This window comes from Agelaius phoeniceus, chromosome 6 (genome assembly GCF_051311805.1).
Source record: "Agelaius phoeniceus isolate bAgePho1 chromosome 6, bAgePho1.hap1, whole genome shotgun sequence".
In the NCBI taxonomy this organism is placed as follows: Eukaryota; Metazoa; Chordata; class Aves; order Passeriformes; family Icteridae; genus Agelaius; species Agelaius phoeniceus.
In genome coordinates this window covers 38,942,016-38,964,539 of record NC_135270.1, presented here as the reverse complement: position 1 = coordinate 38,964,539, position 22,524 = coordinate 38,942,016, and the positions used below count along the sequence as shown (strand labels likewise).

The 22,524-nt window shown below is 38.9% G+C and overlaps 1 protein-coding gene across 2 annotated transcripts in view; it reads right to left on the bottom strand.

Annotated features, from left to right (window-relative positions):
* Window positions 1-3,483: 3,483 nt before the first annotated feature.
* The window catches only part of PRORP (protein only RNase P catalytic subunit), a 39,812-nt gene continuing 20,771 nt past the window's right edge, over window positions 3,484-22,524 (bottom strand). For both annotated transcript variants that reach the window (XM_054634988.2, XM_077180443.1), the window contains exons 6-8: window positions 6,490-6,638; window positions 5,676-5,871; window positions 3,484-3,965 (exon numbers count right to left, since the gene is read on the bottom strand). In XM_054634988.2, the coding sequence (XP_054490963.2) occupies window positions 3,837-3,965; window positions 5,676-5,871; window positions 6,490-6,638 (474 nt within the window). In that variant the 3' untranslated portion in view covers window positions 3,484-3,836. The remainder of the gene's footprint in view (window positions 3,966-5,675; window positions 5,872-6,489; window positions 6,639-22,524) is intronic.

Sequence of the window (22,524 nt, the reverse complement as noted above, 5' to 3'; positions counted from 1 at the left end):
CCGGACGTGCCTGAGGGAATGCGCAGGAAACGGAATAAAAGTATCATCGCGGCATCCATCAACGCTGGATCAAAGTATCACCAGCCAGCCGGGAAAACAAAACCCCTCTTAAAATTCTGAACGAAGTATTTCCGCCTGTGCTCTTGAATGAGAATAATTTTAAAGCAAGTATCTCAAAAAATCATGTTTAAGGTATTCGTAGGTAATTGTTGCCGCAGCTGCGTTATAATGCGATGTTTAAAAGACTTTTCATCGGTGTCCAGTCCAAAAGGAAATTCCCCAAATTGAAACTCGTGATTATAAGTTTTTTGCCTTTTAACATCTTGGAATTCCCCTGCTCTTTGTGGGAAGGCATTTTTTAAAAGCCGCTCATTAAAAGAGTTGGAAAAGCTGCATTCTGGTATCCACACCTCTACTTTGAAGTTATTATTAGGAGAGCTTATTCTTTGTTGAAATAGCAGAATAAAGGTGGATTTTGTGTATACCACGCATTAAAAGTCTGTATTCTCAATTTTTTCAAAATACTTCTCCCTGCTCATTAATACTATGGGAGAATAATGTCCTATATGCATTACAAGACTCAGTTTGTCCCTTTTGTTAGGGACACAGAGAACATGAACACGTATGACTGCGTCTGCTGGGTCAGAACGGAGCGAGTCCTATCCAATGTTCTCTCTCCAAATGTGGCCAAAAGGGGAATACCCAAGGATTTAAAGACTAGAGAGAGCCTTTCATGATACACTCCCTGAATCCTCTCCCAGTCTCCAGCCATCTGGAGGGACTTCCCAAGGCAGGGATAGTGTATGGTTATTTAGTAAGCCTTGCTGGTTCTCTTTTATGAACCTTCTGGTTTTCCCTCAAACCCACCTGTATTTCTTGAATCCACAACACGTCATGGCAAAGAGCTGGTCAGCAGAACAGCACGTTGTGTGGTTTTACCTGAAACCTCACCTTTGATCTGAACCTTCTATCTGCCAGTACCACTTGATGCTTTTGTACTGACACAGCCAACAATAGATCCCTAGGCGTTCCTTCCATAACATCTGTGATTCTTATGACCTCTGTAAGACCAGTTTCTCCAAGATAATGATCCATACCTTTACAGTTCTTCCATCTACAGAGCTCTTTGATTCTCTGGAATGCTTTTTTTTCTCCTGAGAAAAAGGGCATGAGAAAATCTAAGTAAATATCAAGTGTTCAGCCTAATTGCCAAATAGTAACCAAGAAAATCCTTATGTTTGGAATCAAAGATTCAGTATTTGAATTAGATAAAGGAAAAAGTGTAGCTGCTCAATACTATGGACATGATGGAGTGGAAATTATGCTACTTTCAGGATACAGCTTCCAGAGTACAGCATTGTTTCAGAAGAGCAATCATGCTTTTGGTTTAATGTTAAATCACTTCTGATGAGTATGAGTATGGAGTCAAATCCTGTGTTGCAGGATCCTGAGTAAAGCTGTTCTCCCTGCCATCTTTTTAACATAGTAAGCAGTCAGTGGGAGATCTTGGAGGTGATAATAGCTGGAGTGCACACTGAATCAGTTCTTTCTCAACTCTATCTTGCCAGTGTGTCTGTCTCCATGTAGTATACATCTGAAGAAGTCTGTAAGGTCATCACTAATGTTTTCCCTTTGGTTCCACAGAGGCCATTATTTCCTGTAAGGATCTACAGAGAAGTGTATTAGCAGCAAACATAGAAAAAAGAAGTCACAAATCTGACACCAATGTTGTAATACCTTCCAATTGTAAATTCCATATTCTGTTCCATCATCCCCTAAATATACTAGTAATGTATATTTAGGAAGTGTTATTATTTAGAAGGCATTACAGTATCTCTCTGAGAACAGTTTTTGAGGTGAAACCCAAGTGATTGATTAGGAACATGTTCTGACTAAAAAGGAAGTAGAGGATGCATTTATTACATTTATTATATATGCAGTTATATGTGGATATTATGCATGCCTGTTAATGACCAGGGTGAGGTAAAATACAAAATTTAATGACAATGAAACGGGTACCCTGAAGGTGCAGTTTCTGTTCAGCTAAGGCTGACCTAAGGCAGAGCTGCTGCAGGGACCCACCTTCTGCAGGCTGACATTTGAACCCCACTCCCACACAGGTACCAGTACTTGTGCCATGGTGCTAGTTGAGTGCAACAATGCCAGTTCTGACCTAGCCAAAACAGTTTTAAGACCCATCTCTGCATTGCTTTGGGCTGCACGACCATCAGACCTAGGACCAAAGGAGGGCTGTAACAGCACTGGCTGACACCAGCTCAGGGCATGCACAGCTCCATACAGGGGTGTGGGAGCCTTCAACAGAGCAGCAGCTGCTAACTAAGCACTCCTGCACAGGAGCAGACACCTAATTTAAAAGCACTATTTCCACTTTCAAGATGATGTGGCAGTTCTCTAACTTAAAGAATTATAAAAGCAATCTTCTGACAAATTAAAAGTATTAAGGAATGAGAGAAGTAGATCCAATCCCTCTGGTTGTCCTTCTGGACTCCATAGGTGCTGTGATGTTCTGTCAGGAAAAGGGTCTGTGATGAACACTACCAACAATATGATGAATTTAAAGCCAAGGTTTTATGTTACCTTAAGAGGCACCCAGCTCCTCTACACTTTCTGCACACTGTGAAGGACACTCAGAAGGACATGACTGTATGCAAATCATACCTGCTGGTTTACAAACTCATGCCAGAGGTAGAACATGTGTCAGGACTGTCCTGGAAAAAAATAGCAGGGAACATGCTTGAATGCTGAGTCCTGAGGGAGCTTGTCACAGGGCCTGCAAGAACTCAGAACTGCAAGTTCTATACAAAAAAATCTTAATGTTTCATCTCAGTTTAGAACGGAGGATTTTTGTATGAGACAGATGTGACAAGCTCAGGATATTTCATCTGAGATTTATGTGGCATTTCTGCGTTTTGGGAGGAGAAAGGTTTGCATTAAAGTTGTAAGTGCAATAAACACATTTACCACATACACACTTACAAATAACTCAGAATACTTTTACTGTAATTAATACTATTTTTTTTTGCTTTATAATTTGGGACAGATTTTATAGAAATGTACAAGAATCAATTTTGTCCTATTATTGTCTTTAAGATTTTCTAGCTATCCATTTTTATTTAAAAAATCCATGCATTTCCATCAGCAAACTATTGCAGTAATGCCAAATCCTGTCAGAAATGGCAAATTTAGGAGTGTGGAAGAGCCACAAAAAAAAGCCCACATTCCACTGGTTCTTTCCTTATTCTTCCAAACAAATGATTGCTATATGTTTCTCTAATCAATCTCTTGCATTCTATGTTATCAAACAAACTCTAATTAGAGTGAGAAAGTCTTAAGTCTGTGTGTGTCTGGTGAATGGTAAATGCACCATTTATCCCCCTTAGCTCCACTGAATAGAGGTAGACATTGTGTAACACTTGTGCAAGCTCAGCACCACAAACTCTGAAGGTACTTTGCAAGTCTTGCTTAATTTCTTCAATGTACAGAGTTTATTCCAATTTAGATGAAAAGCTTGAGAAAAAATAAAAGATAAAAATGCCCAAACTCTAATTCCAACAGGAAAAAGCATGTTTTAATTCAAATCACAATTGCCTTTAAAAATAGAAATAATGGACATAATTCACCCCCACTAGACCACCCCTGATGTTAAGAGATGTACGCAGGAATGATTTTGTCAAAAGCAGTCACTCAATTTTCTTTAGTAACACACCTCACCCAATAACTGTCCTGCTGAATTTTCCTAGCCAGCAACAGAGATTTAATAATTAAAAAAAAAAAAAGAAAAGAGGCCACTTCAGCTTATCCAATTACACTCTTCATCATTTCTGGTGAACGCAGAGCCATTTTCTTGGTATTTGATATGAATATTTTTCCTCAAAAACATCTTTATAGGGAATATGCCATGTATCACCTGTGGTCTGTACCACACAGTCGTAACGGAAAGCTGGCTGTTGGGAAAAACAGAGGGAAAACATTTTTTTTAGACTTTGTACAAAGTATTACTGAAATATCAGTTACAGGTAGTTAGTTACAACTTCCAATGCTTACCTTAGAAGTCTCCACAGTTTTATCTCTTAACAATTCTCATTTTATTTTCTTATACAAAACAAATTCTAAATTTTAGTACTGGAGGAAAAACTAAACTATCTTCTAGTATTTTGTGGTCTAGGTGTCATTATAAATTCTGTCTTCAATCTGCACTAGATAATAATGATTTCAGGATAATGCACTCAATTACTAGAAATGACAAAATGACTGTTGTTCTGTTCAGTTAAATGAAATCATATGGGAATTACTCAGGATGTGGAGTTTATAGGCTTGAATGTAGGATTTAATGACATTAATGACATCTTGTATTTGTTCTCCCAGCGTGTCTCTTTACAGAGCTGACTTGCTCTGTCCCAAGGAGTAGTAAGAAAAGGAGATATAAGAAAAGAGCTTATAACTAACACTTTCAGAAGCATCTGGTTGAACAAATAGAATAAACAATCTTTCAGGTCTATTATGTTGCAGGTACACTAATTCAACATATATAAGACAAATACAAAAGAAACCTTACTGGTTGGTAATTATGGTTCCCAGGACATACTATCACTCTATATGTATAGTCTTGGAAGTCTACTGTGGTAGCTTCCAGAAAAACTTAGAAGACAGCTATGACTGGCAATATCAATCACCCAAATCACTTGTATAGGACTTAAGATGTGAAAATTAGCAGTCCCTTTGTACAAGAGAAAGAAACAGCTAAAGCTGTGATAGCTGTAGCACAGGTGACCCCACCATTCATTATTTGGCTCCATAAGAAGTAATGTATGTATGGCAACAAAGAATGAAAGGCTGTCATTCTTACAAACTGCTATCTCTGTTTGTAATCATGAATGTTATTTTACAATTTTAACCAGCAAAGGAAGAAAATTAATCTGCATAGGTATTCAGTATGCATAGGTATGCAGTATTCCTTTAAGCAGGCAGTAACAATACAGACAGAGCAGATAACAAAAGAACTGCATATAGAATGTCACATGATGGATTTTTTCCTAGAAAAATCTGATCACAAGGATACATATCTCCTAGACAATAAGAGTAGTATTCTGCCATAACATGACATAACTGCAGTTTCTGTAGCTGAATACAAACTATAAATCTGGCTGTTATGGACTTTCCCTCATGAAACTTTATACCTATGTTAGATTACTATTACAGTGAATACTGAAATACCTGTATTTTTTCAGCTTCTTTAAAATAAAGATGAAAGAAACTCTATTGTAAAATTGGACGTATGATATTTTATAATAGTGCTGTAGAGGAGAACAAGGGATTTCAAAGTTTTAAAAAAATTAAAACATTGGCTCTCAGGTTTTACTGAGGCCAGTAATGGTTACAGAGTTTCCAGTACTGGAAATATTCGTATACATAAACTTTTATTTACATTTACATTTTAAACATTTAGGTAGCATTTCTTGGCTCTCTTATAGTTTTTTTGTTTGTGGCATGCTTTGTGAATCCAGTGGATTTTCAGTTAATATGGGAATCTTGAGCACACTGGTACAAATCCATTTCTTAAGCTTCAACATGATATTTTGGTTTCCAGAATTTGAAATAATGTATTTTCAATGAATATGCTCTGGGTGTTTTCTGACTGCAGTGGGAAAACTTACCAAGAAATTGATACTCCTTCCTCCTGGAGAAGGGAAGAACACTATCTGGTGGCCACGCTGCCACTTGCGGAACAGGTGGCGTGTCAGACTGTCGGACAGACAAGCCTTGTGGTCCCGCAGGAAGTCTCTGCTGACAAACCTGCAGTGCTTGCCCGAGCGGAGAGTGGCATACAACAAGAAGGGGTCATCTTCAGAGCTTCACAAAACAAATGGAAAAGACAGACGTCATTCACAAGGCAGTGAGCGAGTGCAGGAAGTGATTCAAATGCTGATCAAGATTTATTCATCAGCAACACTGAAAATTCCCACCACTACTCTAGTTCCCTGTAAAATAAAAAATTGTTTACCACAGGGCACCAAAAGCTTGAGTGCAATAAAAATTAATCACGTGCTACTTAGAGCACTTTTTTCCTCTTCTCACATCTGACAATAGATGTAATCTCCTGCCATGAAGTTTAATAACACTGTGCTATGTAGAACAAAACTGCTAAAACTCAACAGTGTACCCCCACACAGCAGCAGACACAATTGCACACGGATGCTACCAGAAATTCTGTAGTTCAGGGCACTATGCTCTTGGCAATGGTTTTATCAGTCATAAATCCTAACAAACCCTACAGCTGTTGATATGATTCTAAGTGATCAAAGTCTTCACAATGCAACTTTTAATGTACTTTTGAAGCAAGTGTAGCAAGGGATATGTTTCTTTCACAGACACAGATAGAGATACTAGTAATGGTACTAAAAGCTAGAGCAAAATGCACACAAATCAGGTGTTGGTCTCTATTATATTGAGCTGTTTTCTTCAACTTACATATTTTCAGCAAAGAAGAAGTCTGCCTTACTCTGCATCTCTTTCATAATTTCTCTTTTCCAATTTGAAGAGTTTGTCAGCATATGTTTGCGGCCCAGCACAAGCAACCGGGCGTTCTCCTTGGCCAGGCAGTTGACAGCATCAAACAGCTGCAGAAAACAAAGCAAACCCAAAGATTTTCCTAGCTGTAAACACAGAGTGACATGGAATACTTTCAGGTGTGTCTCACCTAGAGGGACTTCTAGACTACTCTCATTTCATACCGTTCTTAACTGCAATGTGAATTAAGCAGATAACTAATTAAATTCCCTAATCACGAGGGAAAAAAGAAACAACAAACCAATTCATTGAAGGAAGCTGTTCTCAACCACACAGAAAATACAGTGCTTTCATATTCCAGCTCATGCAGTTCCAATGACACGAACGATCTCGGGCAGAGTTGTTTGGAGATGTCAGAAGTTCCAAGTCAGGCGAGGGAATGAATCACGCTGGATTTACGTGATAACCCACGGTGATCACGGAGCACGGGGAGCCCGGAGCACACGGCCTCTCCAGCCCCACCTGCTGGAGCTGGAGAGCTCCACGGCCCGCGCTGCCCTGCGGGGAGGCGGCGGGTGGCAGGACATGGAAATCCGTGACCTCGGGACTAAGGCTTTATGAAAACCACATCCAGATCAGCCGCCCGCCTGTGAACCAACATAGCGGTGGTAAACTCACTTCAGAGGGACTTTCAGCAGTCTCTTAGGGCTGTGCCTGTTCTGCATGAAGTGCTTCTCAGGACAGGCACTTGTGCCTGGGACTTTCCCTCCCTGCTTCACCCAGACTGAGCTCAGGGAGGGCAAAGGTTCTGGCTTTCAGCATCCAGGCTATCGCCATGGACTGCTCACAAAACAATGGCATGTCATTTCGACCCAGAAAGACAGAAGAATTGTTTCTTGAGATTCATGCATCTATTGTATTTGAAAGACAAGAACAGTATGCTCAAGGTAATTCCTAATTTTTACCTGCATTTGCTACCACTATTAGCCAACATACAATCTCCTGATCATTCTTTAATCCTTCCTGCTTTTCTAGCTACTTCCCTCTTCCTTGTTACTTTTTCTCCCTTTAATATGTTCAATTGCCCTTCTCTTGCTCTTTATCCTCCTTTCCTCCTATTTGTGATCCCTCTCATTTTTGGGTATAATTTTCCTTTGATTCAGGGGCTAGAAAGAATTATTCATGTAACTTTTGTGTGCCATTATACAATATTACAAAATTTAGTTTCATCTACCTGCAAGTACCAAAAGAAAGGGTACTACTCAGTCTTCTCTCAAGCTGCACAATCTCACTACTTCTGTTGTGTCAGATCTATATCACAATTACAGACGAGCTCACTGATCCAACAGAAGACTTTTCTGTAGGGCTGAGCAGCAACCCAACAGACAGACTTGAGTCAAAGGTTCAATGACTGATGGGAATACATCGCTGGAGGTGGTGAGACAGGAAATGTGGGACTGCCCTTCACAGGAAAGGACCTGCAGATGGCTCAAATGAAATATGCCATGAATCTGGATCTGAGACCTGGGAGAGGAAGCCAGAAGATTTTCTACATTAATTTTAACTGTTGAGCTGTAAGTTGCTGTTGCCAGTATTGATTCTGAGGGAGTAAAGGCTCTGTTTAATACAGATACAGGACCTTGGTGCTAATGAAAAGCACAAACACCTAACAGTACCTATTGGAACTGACCTCCCGCTTCCAGGAGATCACACTGGATATTGGCTACACATGTGTACAATCTGCTTTTCCCTGGTTAAAACAAACAAAACATAATGTGAGCAGGAAAAGGCCAAATGCAGTAACTTCTCATGCACTGAACCAGTCCTGCAAATAGCTGGATTTGAATACCAAAGGACAATTAAGCTGGTTAATCATTTCACGTACAGAAGTCAACAGTGAAGAAATAATAATGAGTAACTTTAGCAAACACTTACAAATTCCAAATGAAAATACTTTTTCTTTTTGCCTAACATTTTGCTACATTAAGAGAAGGTTAGCAAAAAATCATGTGAAAAAAAAAGAAGATAAAAAACAGCAGCTCCAGATACAGACTGGTCATTAGTAGCTATTCCCAAGTATTCTTGGATTCAGCTCTTGTAGGTCTTTCTTTCTGGAGGTTGTAACTAGTGGTACTTTGTACCTGTTAGTCACGTGGACTTTCTTGTCCTACATATTTTTAGCATATGAGGTTTTCTAGTGTGAAGTGCTTCTGGGAGAAAATTGAGAGGTTGGTATAAATTAGCTACAGCAATGGAAAAACTCAAAGGCTTAAAATGTAGTGAAATTAAAGGGAGTCAGCATTTTAAAATTTTGAAACTCCTGCTTACATAACAACCCATTGTCCCTCCTCTACTTAACACAGAGATTAACCTTACTTACACAACTAAAATACAGAAGATAGAAATTACTTTTTTTTTCATAAGATAAAGATAATTTTGTTCTGCACAACTTCACTAAAGAGCCTTTTCTCTCACTTCAGGCTTGGGCACTTAATGGGGGTGGTCTACAAGGAGTCACAGAACTTACATGGGGGGTTTCCTAAGTGTGCCTACTCCCACACCTGGCTGCTTCTCAAGAAAGGAAGATGTGAGACACACTAACACTTGTTTCAGTCACACAGGAAAGTAACTGAACATCATGGTGTTAATACTAAACAGCAGTAGTGATCTCTCATTTAAAAAGTCAAGGCTATTTTATTAATCTAGTATCTCCAGAAGTTGCATGAGTGTATAATGGAGCACAAGGAAGACAGGTTAATTACTCTAACTTATACAAGGAACTATGAGCAGAGCAGGATAGAGATTTCCTAAGACTTCACTGCCAGTCCCTTTCTGATCGCTAGATCCCACTGTGCCATGTGTCCCCAGTTTCAAAGCTTAGCTTGAGGTAGCTTTCTCGTTAGGTACTACTGGTAGATTCCCACTTGTGAAATGGGAAATCCCTACACACTGCTGCTGGGAGGCACACCACTCAGTGATTCAGCAGAAGGTGACTCATCCTTATACGCACAGAGCATGAAGAAGTAACCACCAAAAATATTTAAATCACATTTTTTATGAATAAATCGTGTTTGACATTGCTTAAACATTTGGGTTCACTAACTGCCATTTAAAAGCAAAGCTCACCTACAGGTTATCTGCTAATAAAAGCAACAAACTGCTCTATTACTGCTCTTTTCACCTATTGTTAGTGCTGCCTCCCACCCAAACAAAACTGTGAAACTGCAGAAGAAAGCCCAACACAGACTACAGGTTCAGAGCTGCCATTGCTGTACTGTCAGGGAGGGCTGGGCATGATCATTGTCTCCAAAGTTTAGCCAGCAATTGAAGCCAGTCAAAAAAGGTGATTGTCCCACTTCACTTTTCACTGGTGTGGCCTCACCTTGAGTCCTGGGTACAGTTTTGGCTGCCACAATATTAAAAAGACATTAAGCTGTTAGAGAGCATCCAAAAAAGAGCAATGAAGATGGTGGGCTGGAGGTGAAGCCATATGAGCAGCACAGAGGTCACTTGGTCTGTTCAGCCTGGAGGAGACTGAGGAGAGCCCTCACTGCAGTAACAGCTTCCATGGGAGAGGGGGATGTGGAGGGGCAGGCACTGATCTCTTTGGTGACCAGTGACAAGGACCCAAGGGAATGGCCTGAAACTGGGTAAGGGGAGGTTTAGACTGGACATTGGGAAAAGCTTCTTCACCCAGAGGGTGGTTGAGCACTGGAACAGGTTCCCCAGGGAAGTGGTCATAGCACCAAGACTGACAGAGTTCAAAAAGCATTTGGGCTACCCTGTCAGGGACAAGGTGCAATTCTTGGGGTGTCCTGCACAGGGCCAAGAGTTGGGACTTCAATGATCCTTGTAGGTCCTTTCCAACTCAGGGCATTCTATGATTCTATAAATGAATCCCTGTCATGACTACATTTATTTGACTTAACAGTTTCACAATTTTTGGTTACCTTTTTCCATACTGTAGATCAAGAAAATAAGCTCAATAAAAACCTGTTTACTTCAGTCCCACATACAGGAGAGAGACACGATGAGAAGCCAGAGATTTTTGCCCCAGCCAGCTACTCAAGGAAGGCATGTGTGCTGCTTGCAAGAAAGGCCGGACTTTCTCACTGAGCCTGGTAATTTCACCAAACCACATTCAAGATCATTACCACAGCACCAAACACAAATGCTTCTTACATTCTCTACATTATTATTGATGACACAGTGTAAATTAGTCTCAAGTCCTCTTAAAACAGGGGCAGTATACATGTTTCTTGATTTCTCTGGAGTTTATCTGTCCCTGATTAACACAGGCGCAGCTACTTCAAAGGGAAAGCAGTGATGGATGAATAAGTAACAGTCACAGAGATTAATCAGCCTGGTTAACTTTCTACTCTTTAGACAGTCAGCAGGTAACTCCTGGGAATTATCCCTTACAACACCAAGGATCTCTGCAATACTGCAGAAACAATATTGTAGAGAATATTTGTAATCCTGTGTCACAGTAAGACTATTGAAATTGATGTAACACATCATCATGCAAAACTCTACCAGTGACAGCTCTTCACACATCAGTGATGGCTATCACACAATGTTTAACGTGTTTTAACCTGTCTGCATTGACTCTGCACCTGGAATTGACTTATCCTCTCTTGACACATTCACTAGAGATATGTCTTAACTCCCTATCACAATTCATTAAAATTTGCAGTTCACTTTTAGCTTTTACTCTTAACAGTCAGCACTATTAATCAAAGGCAGATTATTGACTGAGCAGGAAAACTAAACCACAGAAGCAGATTCCCAAGTTGATTTAATATAGATTGAGGATGGTACAGTAGCCTCAGTTTGCTCAGATGAGGCAATTCCCAAATACAGCTGTGCTACTTGCAGAGTAGTCTGTATTCAGAGACTGAAGATGCTTTTGCAGCCAGGTCCAAACTGACTGGTACCAAGTGTGTACCAAGACACCTGGTGCTCCTGCACAATCCAGTGTTCCCACTGCCTGAAGGACTTGGCTCAATTGTAACACTGGGTGAATGTAAACACATTACTTTCAGGTCAAACTGACTAGAGCAATACTCCATGGACTGTGACCAAGCTAATGAACCATCTTGAATCCTGAGTAGTGGGGAGAATGAAGCAAAGTAACTAAATATATTCAGGTCAGATACAGAAGCAATAGCACAATTTATATTTTTCTGTATTCATGATACCCTGGCTGTTATGCCAGTAATGGGGATATCTTTAATTACAACTCCATTTGAATTCAACTGAAGATGCAATCTGCTCAAGACAATCCCTGAAACAATTCTGTATGTAGAAGTAACATGTTTGTAAATAGTCTCTGACACTGCATTCTGCTATATTATAAACTGTAGGTAAAGTTTCCGATTTCAAACAATCTTGGAAGAGCCACCCCTGTCTTTTATTCTACTGATGAGCTCAGAGAGCATCACAATACAAACCAAAACTGTGTAAATCAATCTCAGATTTGGTAGGAGTTTTATGAATTTCTCCTGTGCAGATAGGGCAGGATAGGTGCCTATCCTTCCCAGCAGAGCCATATAAGAAAAGAAGGCTTTGAAATAGATATTTTCTATTTAATTATAGTCATATCCTGCTGTCTTATTCCCAAAAGGCACAAGAAGTAATCTGATGGACAGTGAAGCAGTATTTCCTATGAGAATTAACAGAATCACAGTGGGATGCATGCAGAGAGTGAAGACATATACAGACAATTTAAGCATGGAATTAAAGTGTGTGTATGATATGATGGATGGGGAGGTAGGCAGGGGATCATCAAGTGGAAGAGCCATTAGCTTCTTGGAATCTGGCATTTTAGAAAGGACTGTCATCTTAAAAGATCTCAGCCACTATGTCAGACCTTACACCTGAGAAACCTTTTAGTGTGAACATTCTTGCTCACACTCTTTGAATGTCTCTGCTTTTGAATGGTAATATTTTTATCATCATGATGTACAGACAAATGCAGTTCATCCAGAAATAAAAAAAATAAAAATGGGTAGTGACAATAGTTAGTATGCTATTAAATGAACAATGCAAAGAGCTCTAGAAATTATGACTAAAGAAGATATGGACATTTGAGGAATTTCTGAATTTCATAGTACAAGTTGCAAAAGAGAAGAACAGGCAAATTTTTCTGACTCTTACAATTCAAGAAATATACAGACAAATTAATATTCTTCAAATATTGTCTAATTGCATTTTTGGAAGTTGAATACTGCAAGTTACTTCAGTGCTAGTCAAGTTTCGAAATCCAAAAGTTTTGTTAAGCAACTATAATACAATTTTCATTTCCAATCACTTACTTAAAAAATGTGATGTTGATTTAAATGTACAAGCAGACCCTTTGATGTTGTGTCAGCAGTTATGAAGTAGGAATAATGATGGAAGAGAAGGGTGAATCTGAAATCCAAAGCAGCATTTTTCTGGGGTAGCAAGTGGGAAATATCCAATTCACCATTAACTATAGCCCAGTGCTAACAACTAACTTTTTCTATTTTAATTAAAACTTAACATTTTCTGTTGCAGTTGTGGGCTGGCAGTAAAGCATTTTTGTTCATGAATTTGAATTTTCTGAATGTCTTTCTTTCTAGAGTCATGTAAAAGGACAAAGGTATTTGTCCTTTTCTGATCTTCTCTGAGATGTTTTTTCTCCATAGCTTATATCATGGTATACTTTTATCTCTCCTCTTCCTCATCTTCTTTCTTGTAAAAAAGAATAAATACCAAGACCTTGACAAAGCATAAGGGGCAGCTTATGTGGATTTAATTTTATCCAGACATCTCCTGAGAACCTACTATTTTCTACCAAAACCTGAAGATTTACAAAACATTAAAAAGTCTCAACCCCTCACACCAAGGAGAGGAGTTAGCTGATACGGCCTACCTGTGATTACACAAAAGGAGGAAAAGAAACATGTAAAACCTGAAAGTGTTCCCTTTGCATTTCCACATATCAATATTATCCTTTGTTCCCATCCTTGAATTCTTTCTGCTTGCACTGCTGTTTCTCTCACAGTATTTTCTTACTGATCACTACACATTGCTTCATTGCACCAATATTACACATACATCATCTTTATATTCTTGAGGAAGAAAGTAAAATAAACATGAAAATGTATGAGGTTTTACTTATTCTTGCATAAGATTCAGATGTGGATCTTTACCTGTCAGAGCCACTGACTGTAAAGGGAATAATTTTCCCAGCTGAAGTCACAGCTTCAGGGGTCTGCCTTCTTTCACTGGAAATCCAGTGTTTGCAATGACATTGATACTCTTGCTTTTCTACAATTATCAGAACAGTGTATACAAAGACTTTAAGGAAATAAGGGAGTTTCTCCCACCATATTTCACTTTAGAAACAATGTTAAAATGTAGCCATGGGAAATGAACTAGAAACAATGTAGCTGTTTCAAAGGAACGTTTGTGAGCCCAATGGAGCTGCGCCAGTCTTAAGATTTTCAGCGTGGGTCAGAAGCTGTATTTAAGTGCTGAAAATCCAAAATGTGAGCAGGATCTCTGGGTGGTGGTGGCGGCAGTGGTAATGGGATGTTGTGAAAATGAAAGCACAAGCTTGACTGATCCTTTCCATAGATAGGAAATAACTCGGGGCAGGACTGAAATGGCTTTGTCAGACTGAAACTGACAGTTTAGAAGGTACTAACACTCCAGCTCTCACCACTGTCCTATGCAGATGTCTGTACAGAGTGACAGATCTTGTCTGATGCTAAGTGTTTTTCCCATGTCCTAAAGTCACAGACAATACTTTGTCCTTTGAGGAAAGTCCTGCAGTAGCTGGGGACATCACTGTTACAGCAGGCACGGGCATGATGCTGTTATGGTATATTAAACCTATGCTCCTGCAGAGACATCCCACATTTTAATAAACTTGACAGGTCCAGAAACACTTTAACATTAGGATTATTTCTAAGCTCACAGGACAACAGACATCCAGGTAGAATGATATGGTAACCAAGGAAACACCAGTAAACTGACAACTTGCAGTTGAAAAAAACCATCAGAGTACAACATGCAGCAAATATTTATAACACAATTTTCACACTGTCTTTCTGCTGTTTCTCAGTACTATTTTCCAGTTGCCTGCTACAGATTATTATACAGAGGTTACCTTCAAAACTTTTATACACCTTCGAGAACAATTGTTTCAATAAGAACCTTTGCAGCTCTTAACGCATAAATACATTAACTACTGAAATGAGTGGTGATTTCTCTTTCATATATGTTTAATATGAAAGAGAACATATAAAATGTTCTTCTTCAACACTACAAAAATCAAAGGTCTGAGATGGAGCAAAAAAAGCCCAAAGGTCTGAGATGGAGGAGCAGCTGCATGGTCAGAGTCAGACCTATCTGTCCTGGGCCAACCATGAAACCAAGGCTTTCATCAAGGAGGAACCTAGGAGGGAATCTGCTTAATATTGCTAAGAGCATAACTGGTATTTACCAGATTGGAAAAACCCCAGGAGACGTTCACACTCATCAGCACACCTTGCACTGCCAGGACCATTAGGCAGAAGTTCAACTGTCTCAGCTGGATCAAGGCTTACCCTGGCAAGAAACTCACTGTTCCTACAAAACCATCAAAAATCTGATGCAGTGTAATGCAGCTGATGTAAAACGTGGGTCAGCATTATTTATCTTACAGAGCCATTAGTTTTGATCATTGCAGACTCATGCCATTTTACTACTAGTAACACTGCCAGCAGTGTCCATTCCTGGACATCCTAGGCAGTGAAAGCCCACCATGATAGCTAAAGTCCACAAGGTCTAATTTTTGTACTTTGATGCTTTTCATGTAAGTATATTGGCAGCAGTCTGCAATACTCAATAGCTAGACACTGGGCAGGCCATGTTTTATCTGAAGTATTTTTTTTAACTTTAAAGATACAGCATTTTGACAAACAGATGATATTGTCAGCTCCCACAAATTAATTATAGATGATATTTGGCATTTGTCTAAAGGCTTGGCCTCCTGGGAACAACCAGTTATATGAAAAACTTTGTATACTTAGCCATTTTTTTCCCCTTGTCAAGAGAAACAAGCTTGAGAATATGAAAATACGACCATCAGAACGGGTTGGGCAACAGAAGCCAAGCAAGAACCACTCCCAAGCTCCAGCCCTATTTCATAAAAGGATCTATTTTTTAAAGCAACTTTTAGCTTGGGGACTCAGAATTACAGTTTCCAGGTATCTATATGACTATATCAGCCAACACTTTTGAGGAACTATGTTGCATCTTGCCCTCTTTTGTCCATTTCCCTGGAAAAGATGCAGATACCCAGGTAACAACTCTGGAGCATCCAGGGCTGAACATCACTGCTTGATGCAGAACTATAATTACAGAAATGTTCTGTTTACCAAATTTATCAGATGGCAAATGGTTAAAATTGTGTTTTATTAGTGGTTATGTTAACTAGGCTGGTAGACTAAATAGGCTTGTGGAAATGAGAGTGGGTGGGATGACAAAAAAGAAATCCCTAACCTATAGCATTCAAATTTCTGAAAGCCCATTTGGGAATGCCCATTCAATGGAAAGTTAAGAGATTTCACTCTTTAAGGTCTGATATGCAGATACATACATATAAACTAGAAGTGAAAATGTCAAAACCCTCCAATTCTTTAAGACACTTCCTCTCACTATTGAGATGTATGGCCATTCCACACAAACAGATTTACACAGCTCAGTGCAATGTTTTACAGGGAGCAGAGTAGTGACATTCATGATGGACAAGCCCAGGGTAACTACTCCTCACAGGGAGCATGGTAAATCACCATCAAATCACCATCATTAAGACTGTCTGGTTCTGCTCTATGATTACTTGCAACCCTCTTACTACTACTTCATTTTATTTATCCAAATGTGTGGCAACTTAGGGCTGTGGTGGAAGAAAACTCCTATCAATCAATCAGTCAATCAATCAAGTAGTAGTACAGGCAGTATTCAAGAAATAGGTATTCCAGTGTCCTTTTCTTAAGCTTGCACTGAGTGTAGAAGCTCAAACTCCAGAGAACCACATCTTTAACAAACACCTGCATCATACTTCTACTTTTCTTTTTCAGTGTATAGTGTAAGCACTATCTAGTTTACCAAAGTATCACACAATTAGGAAATAAGCAAGGAGAGAAAGCCCAGCAAGGTTGATATTCTCACACTGGTACACTACATCAGTCAGGAAAAACTTCTGAATTACAGCTACTTTAGAACCAGTGGAACTGAACAGGCTTTTACCTGCTGTTAGAGAGCTTATGACACACACTGTACACAGCTTGCTCAGCAATGTCAACTGGACTCCTTAAAAGCTCAAGAGTCAATAATTCAAAATATTAGAGGCAGAAGAAATATTACTGCAAACTCACTGCTTCCTTTTTGTTGAGCATATAAGCGAGCAGGTAAGTGGATACATGCTGGACAATAAGGACAGGCATAAGCATCACTAATACTTTCTGATTTATCTAAGAGGTAAGTTGGTATTACCCATGGGACAGAAGCACAGGTTCAGTTTTAACAGTCACTAGAGGAAGCATTGTGCAAGGAGAGGACAATACAGCAGCTGGAAATTGTAGAAACTATTCAGAAAAATTAGAAGAAGGAATAAATTCTTCATTAAACTGGTTGGAAATAGAGTACCTAATGTTTACATAATTTTGACAACCTCTTTAGCTTTTGACTCACTATAATTCAATGCATATTTCCAGCCAGAACTGTGAAAAGACCTATTCTTTAAAGAACTGACCAGTTAATAAATCAGGAAGAAACAGCATCACAAGCTAGTATCTCTGGGTGGAAAGGAAAAATCAGTAGATACCTGTAAAGATTAGTAGTAAATATGTGAAATACTTGAAATAGAGAATTTCTCATTAAGAAAAAGGTTTCCTAACAATGATATGGGGAAACAGTTACAATGCCAGAGATAAAATATTCCAAGTGATTTTAAAATGTAATTTTGGGGCATCATATTTAGGAAATAATAATGGGATTATTATCTTCTTCTACAGAATAGAAGATTTGAATGTTTATTTTATAGAGATCTACAGAAAAATGAGAACACCAACACAAATTATGCCTTATAAGGTTGTTTCTTCATCTACTGGTTTGTAAGTACTAATTTTTAAGATCTTGAGTTAGGCATTTTTCTTGAAGGACGGGAGTGAAGATTTTTGTTGTGTAAGAGTTACTTTCCTGAGAACTTGAAGAACAGCAGCAGCAAAGGTAGCCATAGTTATCTTATTATGTCCTTGGTACTGGTGCTCTTACTGCATCACTCCTGTTCCTCATATGATACCAAGCAACAAAATTGTTTCAAGTCTCAGCATGTACAATACCAGCTTAATGGCACAGTTCTGGTAGCAGTCCTCAGAGAAGTGACAGATATCTGAATGAGATGTCCTCTTTATATTAACACAAGTGAACATCTTAGTTTAATCTAATTTGATCTAATTTAGATTAACACCACAGATAAAGGCATGTGTGAATTAGCATGGGGACTATTTTATTTCGACCCTTAGGTGTTTTCCCTTGCCTCATCTCTCCTCCCTTATTTGGAAGAACTGCACAAATGTACCCTGAAACAAAATAAGTAAAAAGTAGAATAGGGATAGCCTCTTCCCTTTCATGTCTGTATCTGATGTACAAAATCAATACCAGCGAAAGGTGAGGTTTGCATTAAGAAGTGTTTGATACAGAATGTCACCTCTAATGGGCAACAGTATTTTGGGTAAGAAGAGTTCTTACCATTTTTCAGAAATTGTTTGAAACAGGAATTCTTGTGAATTGGTTTCAAGCAAGAATACTGCCAGCAAGACTGTCATCCCCAGAATGGAATTTTAATTCTGCTGAAATCAGTCTCCTAGATTCAAATAGGAGTTCCTATTTCCATGCTCCAGACAACACAAAACAATCAGTTTATGAAGAGATTTAGATTAAAAGCTGTTTACAATTGTACTTTATTTTCTATGCGTCTAGATTAAAAAAAAATAAAATTACTTTAACCTCAGTTTTAAACTTCATTGCAGGTTACAATAATTTAATAATCTCAATTTAAGTATATTTACTTATACATAAACGTCTCTTCCAATCCTGCTTTACAAATAGAATGCAACTAGAGAAAAAACAACAAATGTAGCTTAATGAAATGTTGGATCATTAAACATTATGTCAATATGTGGAGATCCTTAGGAATAACATACTGTTCAAAAAACTAGGCTTTTATAGCTTCATAAATAAATCCAAATGGACTTTAGGCTTTTGTTACATTGTACCTTTTCACCTTCAGATAACACAACTTTCAAATATGTTTTCTTTCCTACTTTTACTAGAAATAGCTTATTAAATGTGAAAGCCAAGCGTGAACCAAAATTGGTTGCTTTTCAAATATATAAATAAATCTAGGTGTACACATGAATGAACACAATCATTGTCCTAAGGATTACCTATGCTGCTTTTAAGATGACACTGAAACCAGCACTTTTCACATTCAAATCAAATATTTGTTCTTACAAAGGACTGGACTACAGTAACCCAGCCTTCACATTTTCTGGCCTGCTTCCCATAGCCTCTCACTACTATGGAGATTTTTCATATGAAAATCACTTCTAAAGAAGCAGTTCAGTTCCCCAAAGACCAGGTTTCCAATTTGGAGGCCCAGCACACCTCTTACTGCCACATGATCATGTGAAGAGTTGAGCTGCCCAGAGAAAACCCCCCATCTTGAAGTTTCTAAGGGACAAAGTGAAAACAGCAAGATAGAAACTCATCCAGTTCAGAAGATATGTTCATTTGACTTTATCACCTAGATTTTAGACTTCTCTACAACATACAACAACCAACCTGTTTGCCACAGTTACTAAGTTGACTGGGACGTGAATCATCAAGGCAGGTTCACTCTGCCCTGCTGAATTTCAAGCTTATATTCCTAGTGATTAGAAGAATCTTATTATGAAAGATGTGATGCAAATTCACTTGGTAAAAAAAGGTATGATTGGTGCTCCTATACTTACATTAAGTTTTGATTTGCTATTATCACCAAATACAAAGGTAAAAATCATAAACACCAGATGGAAATCAATAGAGATAATTAATTTAACCACATGGGTCTTTATTAATTTTATAGCCAGAAACAAAGGCTGCAAATAGTAATGGGAGGCAACACCAAGAAGAATCTGACTCAGAGAGAAAGTAACAAGCAGAACCTGTCAAATTGCCTGATAGTCAGATTTCTTTTACTTTATCAATTTCTGCTGCTCTATTCTCACTAGGAAATGCAAAACTAGAGCGGAAACCTCTGAAAAGAAAAATAATTGTTTACAGCCAACTGATGAGGCATTTACTCAGGAAATCCTGTCAGCTTCCCCTCCACCATCTCACAATGTTGGGAATTTAAACGTTTTGAGAAAGTTTCCCCTGTATTCACAAGTCTGACCTTGTGATTCCCACCTACCTCCTACTCTCCTGTCCCAGGGCTGCAGAAGCAGTGAGGGACAGTGGAGCACATCACTATGGGAAGAGCCAGACTTGGTGGCACAAGGTGTGTGGGCAACACAGGCATTTCCTGGGTGGAAGCATCCATGCCAACCGACTGTAGGAGCACTTCTGGAACCTCTGACACACTGATGTCCAATACATCTGCACTTACAGTGTACAGGTATACAAAACTGAACATATTAAATGCCCTCTTATTTCTCTTTTAGCCACAACCAGGAACTGCCAGGTTTCAGAAGAGCTGCAGGGAGAGGAGAACTTGCAGCCCAGGCCTTCCCTCTAGGTTCCACTGGCAACTGAGTCTATCTCCTTCAGCTCTCCTGGAACAGCCTTGTTCTTCTGCATCTGGTGACCACAATGCTTGAGCTTGAGCTATGCTATTTTAGGATGGCCCCAACATAGGAGGAGAGGGGACAGATTTCAGCAGATTAGTATTGATCTCTGAGATGTGTCTTCAGAGAACGGAGTTCTGCTGAGATATCCAAGGAACCCCCAGAAAGTAACTGATGGGATATGGATGCAATGCTGAATATTTCACTCATGAATCTCCAATACTAAAATAGATGAAGTTCCAAGAATACCCCTTACTGCTTGACCTTCTTTTTCTTCTAAGATCATGTTACATAGACAGTGAAGGTGACTTTCAATGAAAACACCAAAAATCTCCATCTTTACAGTTTGTGCAGTACTTACAGGAAATGAAAGTACAGGTCTAAAGAATGAAACACATGTTGCAAAGATAAAAATCTCTCCAATCTTGAGCAACAGGCCAATTGTTTTGTTATCATGGAAATGCAAGCTTGAACCACCATTAGAAGACAGGGGAAAAAAAAAAAGACGGAAAAGGCTGAGAGCAAATGGACAAACACGTCTGCTTTGTTGAGTGGTAAGACAAGAGGTGGTTGGAGGCAGAATTGATGAACTGTCACAGTATGACAAATAAGACCTCTGTTGGATGTATTGATTCTGAACAGAGAATGACTCATGGATCTACTTCATTCTTGCTTCATTTACAGACAGTAAAGTACTTGAACAAATCACAGATGCTGCCAAAGGAGTCAGAGAAGAAAAAAATTCTTTCCCATGGATGTTTTTGGGGTCAAATTTATTAATAACTGCTTGATTTGTAAGACAGCCCATGGAGTGGAGCTAAGGTTTTGTACAAAGCATCACTGTCTCAATAACTGTACAGATGATTTTTTAGGCATGTTGCATGGTTAAGTCTGACTTGAAGACTCGTAAAGCTTACCCCATGAAAATCTGAGCATATCAGTATGTGTATTTGTCAACTATACTTGTATGCACAGGAGCTAATTTTTTGTGTGTCTCATGGCCTCAAAAATGGTTTAGTAACTGGAACTTGGGAGAGAAAATTGTATTCACTATTTTTCTCAAACACTACAAGCTCCAATATGTTTTTTGCTCTCCTTGATTCATCATAGAGGATTTATAAGCATTATACAGAGATTTCAAAGAAGCAAAATTATGTTGCAAAATTGATTTGCGTTATTAAGCCAAGAGAACTGTGGGTCATAGATTCCCTGTTTTTCTTTTTTTTCTTTTTAAAAATTTTGCCTTTATTTGAAGAGTTGAGGCTTTCTTGTCTTAATAATTATTGTCTTTATATTTGGAAAATAAGCCTTGCAAATTGAATACAATACATACCAAAGCAATGGCTCTGAGCTGAATTCACAAAGAGTAATTCATCAAGGTTCTTTAATTCTGTGGGCAAAGTTGAGTTTTTTTCATAAATTTAACAGGACCATTCACCATTTTCCTGTAGACTACTACCCTATGTCCTATTTTTCTCCCTTATCTTGATGAAGCTTTTTCTCCATGACCAGCTTTCCTTTCAGGACTGCAACCTCTCTCTACCCACTGTTTTCTCTACTGCTAATGTAGCCAGCAGTCCAGCAAATTACTACAGAACTACTAGAATAACTAAAAGTATAATGCTAGTTTTAAACCTTGAATCCTCCTGTTAAATATAATTTTAGATCTTTAATATACGGAAAAAGAAAATGCAGTAATGTTTAGACACATGTATTATTACTGCAAAATTTTCTTAGTCCCTTCCCCAGTTCAGAGGGCAATCTCCACTCAACAAGCCTGCTGCTCTTTCCCAGGAAGAGACAAGAAAGAGGTGCAAAACATGAGGTGTCCCCTGCACCTGCCACAGAGCACTCCCAATTACAGCAGCCACAGCCTGGCTTTTTGTGACAGCCTGTGAGGGGTGCAAGGGGGCAGCTCTGGTGGCTTTCCTGGCAGGAGCTGACTGCTGTCTCAGGCCAAAGATGTGGTTTGCTGGCTGCTGCCAGCAGACTGGGATGGGAAGGAACAGCAAGGATCTGGCTTCCTCAGCTATTCTACAGGCCTAATACAATTTATATGGGAATTAACTCATGTAGTCCATTTACAGAAGTGCTGATTAAGTTTAGGAGGATCCACTTTGAATTATCTGCCAAGAGCAAAAACTACTCCTTT